The 10,025-nt window shown below is 39.7% G+C and overlaps 2 protein-coding genes across 4 annotated transcripts in view; both read right to left on the reverse strand.

Annotated features, from left to right (window-relative positions):
- Positions 1–1,010: 1,010 nt before the first annotated feature.
- Positions 1,011–1,685, reverse strand: LOC136676071 (ADP-ribosylation factor-like protein 14). The gene has a single exon (XM_066652922.1). It carries the CDS (start codon positions 1,683–1,685, stop codon positions 1,011–1,013), a length of 675 nt encoding a protein of 224 aa, XP_066509019.1.
- Positions 1,686–3,646: 1,961 nt separating this feature from the next.
- The window catches only part of LOC136675632 (protein phosphatase 1L), a 90,307-nt gene continuing 83,928 nt past the window's right edge, over positions 3,647–10,025 (reverse strand). For all 3 annotated transcript variants that reach the window (XM_066652284.1, XM_066652286.1, XM_066652285.1), the window contains exons 3-4: positions 8,906–9,067; positions 3,647–6,857 (exon numbers count right to left, since the gene is read on the reverse strand). In XM_066652284.1, coding sequence (XP_066508381.1) covers positions 6,508–6,857; positions 8,906–9,067 — 512 coding nt within the window. In that variant the 3' untranslated portion in view covers positions 3,647–6,507. The remainder of the gene's footprint in view (positions 6,858–8,905; positions 9,068–10,025) is intronic.

Consider the following 10,025-nt stretch of genomic DNA (forward strand, 5'->3'; position numbering starts at 1 on the left):
GGAATTAATTTTACACGAATGAAAAATAGCAAGGCTACATAGAGCTTAATAGCAGGAAGGTCATATTTGTTTTATAACTGTTCATCTTTATATCCATTGTTTCAAAATGATAAGCCTACAAAGTTTTGTAATGAAACCCTTTAGAAGCTATGCTTTTGAGAGATCAGGTTGTTATAATATTGTTTTTGTGTTATATTATTGTGTCTCAAAGAATACAAGCTACATTACTGTGGTTGAGGTGTAAATGAGAAGGAGCAAGGAGTTGCATTGTTTATCGTTTACTAATTTCTAAATCAGAAAATAAAATAAAAAATTAAGTAATTATAATATTAAATAATTATAAAATTAAGTTCCGATGCTGGGACCACTGTTAAAAATCTCCTATATAGGTTTTTGGATTTTGCCAAAGCAAAAATTATTGGTATTGGTTTATATAAATCATCCTCTGGCCATTGACTAAACCCAAATGTCAGCAAATTTGCATATTTAGAAATTATTTCCCAAAGGATAAATCCCACAGAACCTTAAAAGTGGTTCAAATATAAATCTGCACATTCACCTTCATTCAGTGCATGCAGATATATGAATATACAGTTAGCTCCCCCATCCACACACTCCACAGTTGACGGGATTGTTCCTTAGGTATTTGAATTGAGAAACCATGTGTGTGTGAATCTGTGGTTTGAGACTTTGTTTGGAACACTGCAGGTACAAAGAGGAAATGATCAGCCAACTTCTAGCATTAAATCAATACCACACACACACACACACATACACACACACACGCTAACAAGATACAACACTTGATTTTGACCAAGTGTACGAACAAGTTGTTTAATTTTCCCAAATATTAATTTTATTATGTAGTAACAGGAATATAGGCACATATGAAATACACAATACAGTGAAGCAATAGAAGAATAAACATGTTCTCAATTAAATGAAGTGGTAAAAACATGAAACATAATCTTGAATCTTTTTGTTTGTCAGAAAGTACTAGAGTTGTTTTTTTATAGACCATCCTCATATCCACTGAAGCTCCAGTTTTCCAGGGAATGAAGTTTGCATATTGATTTAACTGAAGGAATGGTCATAGAGGGGTTTTGCTTTATACTGCTGCTTTTGTCCCTGGAGTAGGTCTGTCCTTTAACTGAAGTCTTAAGAAAGTGGACCATTCTCCGGAAGCATCCTTCCAGACCTGCTCCAGTCCTTCCTGAACACGGCTGGACGAACCAGTCTCTGTTCCCACAAATCTCCCTTAAATCCAAGGCCTCTGTGATGTCTCCTGCACTTGCAGCCCCTGGTAGGTCTTGTTTGTTGGCTAACACAATCAACGGCAGGCCTTTTAGACACTCACTGCCCAGGATTATTTGAAGTTCCAGTTTGGCCTCAAGCAACCGATCCTGATCCTGGCTGTCCACCACAAACACGAGTCCAGAAACATCATCTTCGTAGTAGTGTTTCCAGTGTGTCCTCATTTGTTTCTGCCCTCCGACATCCCACACAGTCAGCGTGCAGCTCTTTTCCTTGGTCTCCAGCATCTCCACGTTAAATCCTACAGTGGGAACAGTAAGCACAGCCTCGTTGTACTTCAGCTTGTAGAGCAAAGTGGACTTTCCAGATCCATCAAGGCCCAGCATGAGAATCCGAGCCTCGGACGGAGTTTTGGAGCCGTGTAACCCCATCGTGTACAAGGACTTTGGCTCTCTCCTCTGCGTGCAGTTGCTGAAATGCTGGTGTGGTCTGGTGCCAAAGGGAACTGCCTCTTATATGTAAGGGCTAATAAGCAAACATGCAAATAAGGAAAGGGCTCAAAGTACAGGGAAGTGGTACCCAGGAGTCTCACTGAGAGATTCCTTTGCTGTGACTACAATTAATGTAAGTCACACTCCTCTTCCCATCACTCCAAAGCAACATGTGACTCAGATTTCACCAAACATGCAAGGGGTCACCTCAGCTGTGAGGTGTCGGGGCACTGGAAGTTTATTAATAGCACGAACGCATGTGTCCCTGTCTGTACCTCAGCAGTGAAGCCAGGGGGATGAAGTCATCCAAGTGGGCTGATCTCATAGATATTTTCGAGGGGTGAATTTTTAATCAAACAGGACAATTCTCTCCTGACTAGGCTCTTCGTACTGACGTGAAAAAGTATATGAGAGTCTATTTTGCTTATGTAAATAAGCGAGATTGTCACTGTAGACATGAATATTATAATTAATGCCACCAGCAGGCATTATGTTCAGAGCTCTTTTTGTTTAGCTCACAATATCATTCTTAATGATTTACAATTCAAAGTATATAACTCAGTCCTCGGTGCCCAGCAACAAGAGAATTAGCTGCTAACCACCCTCTCTACAGTACTGTGGAAAAGTCAGAGACCACCCTTTTCTAATCAACAACCATTAATTACAAGTATATGTTAATCTATATAAGTATAGATTAGTTGTAAGGGGAAAAAACTTCATTTTAACAAAATAAACACCATAGGACTTTTATTTGCGCTGCAGTATTGTTCTGTTTGTTTGGTAGATGGTAGATAACATGCTAAATAGCAACTAGCACATACTCCACCCTAGAACTGAGTAAAATACATTGGTATACCACGCCTATCCCAGCTGATACTGACACACTGACCTTTACTCTAATATTCTGTCCTACATACAGGCTAGATAAATAAGGGAAGGTCATCAAATTACTATTTGTGTAAGGAATAATAATGCTCCCATTCATCACTAGCACGAGCCGGATAAAGGGGACCTGCACTGATTTTTCAAAACATCCACATTCTTCAGATATTTAGTCAAACCAAGGGCTTTAACAATGTTTAAGGCTGAAAGATTAGTACATTTTATATTCATTCATTATCTGTAACCCTTATCCAGTTCAGGGTCGCGGTGGGTCCAGAGCCTACCTGGAATCATTGGGGGCAAGGCAGGAATACACCCTGGAGGGGGCGCCAGTCCTTCACAGGGCAAGACACACACACATTCACTCACACACTCACACTTACGAACACTTTTGAGTCGCCAATCCACCTACCAACGTGTGTTTTTGGACTGTGGGAGGAAACCTGAGCACCCGGAGGAAACCCACGCAGACAAAGGAAGAACACACCACACTCCTCACAGACAGTCACCCAGAGCGGGAATCGAACCCACACCCTCCAGGCCCCCACCGTGCCGCCCTACATTTTATATCAATATTGCAAATAGAATGAGTGTAGTTTTCAAATCAGAAGAGCTGCTGTTTGTCAAGAAAAGTGACATTTTGTCTCTATAAGAGAGTTAGACCCACTAGACTCAGCTGGACCTGTTGACAACCTGGCATTCTGCACTCAGTGCTTAGGATTACAGCCAGTTCTACTTAGTCACCTTGGTTATAAACACAGATCTGAACCATCATTAATAAAAATAATTATTGCAATTTAAATTACAATTAATATCACAATGTAACATTTTCCCCAAATCGTCCAGCTCTATGTTATATCAGAAAACATCAACACTCACAAGAACGCAACACTATGAATACATATAAATTCAGATTTGAGTCCTTGTATATTTATTGTTACATTTTCATTGTCCTCAAATTCACAGAATTATCTTTCTTTTACAGTTTTTTAATTCAATGAAACAAACACAAACTCCACATAAACATTCTATAACACACTGTAATCTTGAGGAATATACGATTAAAAAAAAATCACACATAAAAAGACTATCAACTATTAATCTCTTCTGATACTAATAAACCAGAGCTTGATGCATTACTTTCCTTTTTGTATTTTATTATTGAGGTTAATGATATTCATTATGTACATTCAATTTATTAGTGCGTCTTCAGGAGACTTCAATATGCAAAATACTCTATATACATTTGATGTGCATGGCAGCCTACGTGGGGTTATGGGAAAACTAATATTTTGTCAAATCAACTGATGACACAGAGCATCTTCAATAATAAAAATAAGGCAATACAATTTCCTCAAAGGCTCCTCGTAATAGGTTTTATCAGGTTGGTTACACAGATCCTATTGATTCATTATGCATTTGAACTGATGTGAGTTCATGTCGTACATAAAGGCCACACTGCCTCTAGGGCCAGATCTATCAGCAGTGTTAACAATCTTAATTTCTGTCCTAGTTTACCTACAATATGTCACTAGTCCAGTTGCAACAGAAATGCACAGAAAGAGGCAAAAAAATGTTAAGCGCCATTTCACAAATCCTTTACCAAGGTATATGTGTGTTAAAGAGTAACTACACTGGTTTTTCAAAATCGCTGCATAATAACAGTAAACAACGGCATTCAGGGTGGTTCAAGGTGAAATGCTCCACTGCTCGCGTTGGTGGCGAAATTCAAAGTGAATTCTTCCTTTCAGGACGTTATTATTAAACGAATACGTTACAGTGTGCAGTGTAAGATTTTGGACACATTCTCCTGTGATGTCTACGGCCTCAACTCTTCTTTACATTTTATTTAGGAACATTACTAAGAGGATTTGCAATCCTCACAATGCACAAATGCAGCTCCTCCTCATTCCGGCATTGCATTTCCTGCAACTCCACAGCCCAGTGCTGGGGCAGTTATACCCCTCTAGTCAATGTTTGGCATTGGTATGAACTTAGGTGCATGTGTTAGCATGTGTAGCTGCTCCAGAGCATCACTCCCTTGGTCAAAGGTGATGTTTGTATGTGGAGAATATGCATAATATATGAGCTGTGTGTACAAGGCATCATTTCATATCAGACCACCCTGTCATACAGAACATTTTGGAAAATCATTGTTGAATTAAAAAGGATTAGCACATGCACAAGTTTTAAAGGACTGGAACATGAACCCTCAGCCACTCACCAGTCGTCCTCCTGCATATGTACAAGTCAATCATTCTGTGCATTTAAAAACCATTCCCCATGTGTATGCACTTATCTATACTTAATAAAAATCTGTAGGCACACCAGTGCACACGTTGATCCAGGAGACACTGTGCAGAGGCACACCTTCAATAAAACAATCTAACTGTACAATCTAGAGCTCTAATCTGACTGTATACTGTTTACATTGATCTACATCTATATGAAAGAAGGGGACGAGCTATTAAAGGAGCAATCAGTCAATTTAAACATGGTTTCCTACAGGTTGGGGACCCACTCTGAGGTGCATAAACTGGTTCATTCAAGGACCACATGCGAGTTGTGCTTCATAGAAAACAGTGTAAAGCAACATAATAAATAATCCCTTTGATGAATACGGTTAGCTACTTTAAGGTAAAACCGTACTAATGGCTCCTTTAATATGACGGACCCCATGTCTCTGAGAGTGAAGGTGGATGTGGTTGTTGTGCGTGACTGACACAGCTGATTAACACAACAGCCCCCAAGATACTGACAACTGAAATGTGCTGAAACTGAAAACTAGGTCTCAATACATGTCTCACAACAGCCTTAATGGTCACTATGCTGAGGACAAACAGCATGTTAAACAGACGGTTTCAGAGGAACATGTGTTTACAATAAACTGGCCTAACTGTGATAACATTGTCTATGTTTAAAACCCAGTGCAATTCCCAATTCACTGAAAAAACCCCAGAATCTCAGCAAGACAATGATAACACAGCGTGACGTGTTCAGTTTTAGAAAAAAGAGAACATATGAGGACCATAATGCCTTAGAAACGTTAGGCGTATAGACACATAAAGCCAATGTTAGGGAAACACAATTAAAATAATGTAATGAATGCTTATCTGTTCAGTTTTAGAGCAAATTATTGTTGGGTCAATTTAAGCAAAAAGAAGACAAACTAAAAATAAGTGATTAAAAACCAATCAGTTAATGGTATCTCTATTTTGATACAAACAGATCTAGGTCTGTCACAAAAAAAAGAATTGGCATTAATGTTTGGAACCTCAGATTCCACTGAGCCTTCATTGTGTCAGCTACAATTTGATCTCTTATTAACGCTACAGAAGAATCACTGCTTTTCACCGGTGGCTGAGATTACACTCTACAAACCAGACGTAATGAAAATGATCGCTCCTCCCTTTTTTGTGACCATTACACTGCATCTAGAAGTGTTTGATTCTTTCGACGTCAATTATGAATCATTTAAAAATGGTGGAAAATAATGAGAGTATGAACTGGACGTATATTATTTGTCGTTATTTTGATAAGAAAGAGTTCTTGCTCCAAAAATAGTCATGACGGGTTTCCTTTAAATTTCAAATCTATGGATATGGTGTAATGAACCCATAATATCATCGCTGTCCAGTGAACACCACGTATCTCCATTTTTCAGCAGCATTTCAACATATCAGCTCATTTTATACAGTGCTAATGGACCAATAGGAATGCCCCAAACTGACTTGAAGCTAAAATCTATTTACATTTAACTCGGATTAGAATTTAAGGATGTTTCTGCTTCCTCCTGTGAAGCTACACTTTTGGAGATACTTGAGGTTTTTAGACAGTCATGATTTTTTTTTAATTCTCATTGTTTGGCAGTGGGCAAGCCTCACTGCTCAGGGGCTTTGGGAGCTCGTTTTTTAAACTTGACCACCATGACGGTGATGTTGTCTGGGCAGCCGCGGTAGAAGGACTGCAGGACGATGCTCTTGGCACCGAAGTGTGGCTCGTCGAGGCGTTCCCGGATGAAGCGCACCGCCTCCTCGTTGCTGAAGGCGTCCCACAGGCCGTCAGACGCCAGGATCATGAACTCCGGCTGCAGTTTGTCCAGATCGAAGGTCAGCACGTCCGGGTCAGGAATGAGGACGTTCAGGTTCTTCAGCGGATAGTCGCCCAGAGAGCGGGACATAGCCAGTATCCCCTGCACACGCCACGAGCCGTTAAAGCTGATGAAGCCGCCTGAGAAGGAGAGTGAGAGTCAAGCCGTTATGCAATGGGTCACACCTGAGCTGATCTTGTAACTCGTTATTACATCCCCTTGGGAAGCTGATACTTTAAAGGAACACTACATAATATTTCTGCCTTAAAACGACTGCCTCAAAATCATTGTGATGATATATTGAGCTATAACAGAGAGTATAGAGCCTGTGTATTTGCTACTCTGGGCTCAGCACTGCAGAAGCTGTACTATGTAACATTTGGAGGAGGGTAGGAGGCAACCACCAGTCTCTCATTGATTTCAGTGCTATAAAAATGAATGACACCCAAATATAACCTAGTGTTTAAGTCTTTAGTAGAGTTTTAGATGCCTTTCACATAGGCATCTCAGCCAAGGATGTTGAGGGAGGAGAAAGTGCTGTTCCTTCACTCACCTTTCCCAGGAAAACAAACCAACTTTATTCCCACCCTCTAATGTTCTCCAAACGTTAGGCCACAGCTGCAGACCTATATACAGAGTCATATATTTCTCTCTCTGAACACGTTAAATTCAGCAGTACGTTCTTTGTAGAGGACGTCCACGTATTTATTTGTGCTTAGAGAATCAATGTAATTTGTCATTTGGCTACTTTAATTGTGAAAGGACTGTATGTATGAATCTTTACAGTGTCGGTGCCATGAGATGAACCTTTTAGACGACAAGACTAAGGCCTAATGAATTCAGAAGGTTAGCTGTGCACAGTCACAATGCCCTATAATTATCAGACAAAAAACAAAAAAACGTAAAGGGAAAGGCATTTGAACTTTACAGCCAAATCCCAGAGACATCTACACTCATGAGTCAGATTAGACTGTAAACCAACTGTGCTGTCCTCTGTTTACCAGCTATTAGAGTGGACTGAGAGTCAGCAGTGGGATATGTGAATCATTAGCTTTCTAATAGCTGGGTTGCAGTCCTAGGGGGCTGCATTTAAAGACCACTACATCACCAATTATTCTGAAGTGTAAATGTGGCCACTGCATTAAATCTCAACTAATTAAATGTAAAACACTGGGAAGAAAAATCACTCTGTGCAAATACACTTAGAGAGAGTCTTATAGCTCTCAGTAGAATTTCCTTTTGTTGGAAAAATAATTGAGGGAAAAGTACAAAGGGTTTTTTCTGTGTACAGCACAAATCTCCCATTAATTAATACAATAAATACAGTTATTGATCTTATACTATTTTTTCACCCTGGGTGAGAATGAACATAATGACAACGTTGCAATACACATTTTAACCAGCAGGTGGGGATAAAGTACCACTGACATAGACAATGAAACTTCAAACCACTTCTACAACAAACTTTCTGAAATGTCTGCTTAGTTTGCATCATTTGATATGGAGGTTTGTATATGTGCATGGTTTGAGAAACTTAAAACGTCGCTATGGGAACGTCTGTCCATTCTGCATCCATCCTGATATCTCCTTTGAGATGAGGCTCTCATCTTTTGAACGGAAAGAGCATTAAACACTAAAAGCCATGGCAACATTTCAAAAACATACTTAAAAAACGTACAAATATGAATTGATTCAACAATGCAGAATCTCAAAAATATTGTGTGTGTGTTAAAAATCAGCATGTGCGTGATTTTTCACTATCACATATAGTTTAAATGCAGAAAATAAATTCCCCAAAAGGGAATAATAAAGTAAACGCTTTTCCTCTTCTGTTTGGGAGCTATATTTCCCAAGTGACCATGGGCCTTTCCCATTTGTGGCTTTACCAAAGACACAACTGGCTGTTTTTAGTAAAGGTGGGACTTTAATTAGATGTCGTGTTGAGCTTTAAAAGAACACTACATAATATTTCTACTTTAAAATTACAGCTTCAAAATCATTGTGATGATTCACTTAGTGGTAACAGAGAGAACAGAGTTTGTGTCGTTGCTACTCTGGGCTTAGCACTGCAGAAGATGCACTATGTAACATTTGGAGGAGGGTAGGAGGCAACCTCTAGTTCCTCATTGATTTCAGTGCCCTCCTCCTTCATGAAGTCTCTTGTTCTGTGTGTAGTGTTGTCACACACCTGCTCTCTTGATCCTCTTGCGCTCTTTGAGCTGGTAGGGCTTGTGGTCATGTGACAGGGGGATGGTATTACCATCTTTATCGCATAGCACACCTCTGGAGTCACCAACATTGGCTACGATCAGCTCTTTGTCAGACAACAGCGCCACCAAGCATGTCGTTCCTGCGAAGCACAGAGAAAGGAGCTAGGCATTTAATCACACATTTTCTGACACATTTTAAAAAGTTCAATATAAATACATTTTGATATTGACTTACAACTCTTATCTATCAAAACATCACAAAGACTTGTTTAGGGTCTGAAGCTTGCTTCACGAGGTTTAGTACATTAGCTAAGAAGTTAATGTATACCGCACTTGCTTCAAACCATGCTGAGTGGTTAAATAATCATCTAACACACTGCATATACACTTTTCATAATTAGAGACATGTTATGAAAAATGTTTTATACCATAAGAGGACAAATACAGCCTCAGAAACAACTTAAACAAGTCTATCTGATGACTTAGTAATATAATTATGCTGTTAGCACAATGCTAACGTGTCTCTGACACTAAGATTATGACTACATGACGTTAGCTACATTAGCCTTATAGCTCCTTATAGCAAATCTACAAACTAAAAATCAACGCGGCTGAGAAGTGTACATCAATAAAAAGACAAATAACTTTACATTTAATACATATTAAAACTATAAAGTTATTAGGTCCCTTTAAGCACAACCCAAGTAAACAACTCCATTCTCACCCAGAACACACCCATTCCCTCTTTGGGAAGATGCCAATCTAAACATCTGCTCAGTGCAACAATGCTTGGCCTCTAGAAAGCAACGACTTCAACAAAGTCTGCTTTTAGGTGTTGCCCTTTTTCTCCACCACCGCCACCCTCTCTGTGGCCTTTTGAATCCTTTCTTTTCTGCTCCCTTCTTCATTTCCCTTCTTTGTTTGTTTTCCCAGGCCTGGGCTTGGAAGGCAGCAGACCGATCCCGTCGTACACAAGCTCACTGTTTGCTCACCAAGATCCCATCGGCACCGAACAAACCGTCTGTCAGACCATCTGTTATCCTCTTCCAAAACTTTCTCAGAAAAGGGACATGCTCCTCTGGTGCCGTGGCACATGAC

The sequence above is a fragment of the Hoplias malabaricus genome, chromosome X1, assembly GCF_029633855.1.
Source record: "Hoplias malabaricus isolate fHopMal1 chromosome X1, fHopMal1.hap1, whole genome shotgun sequence".
In the NCBI taxonomy this organism is placed as follows: domain Eukaryota; kingdom Metazoa; phylum Chordata; class Actinopteri; order Characiformes; family Erythrinidae; genus Hoplias; species Hoplias malabaricus.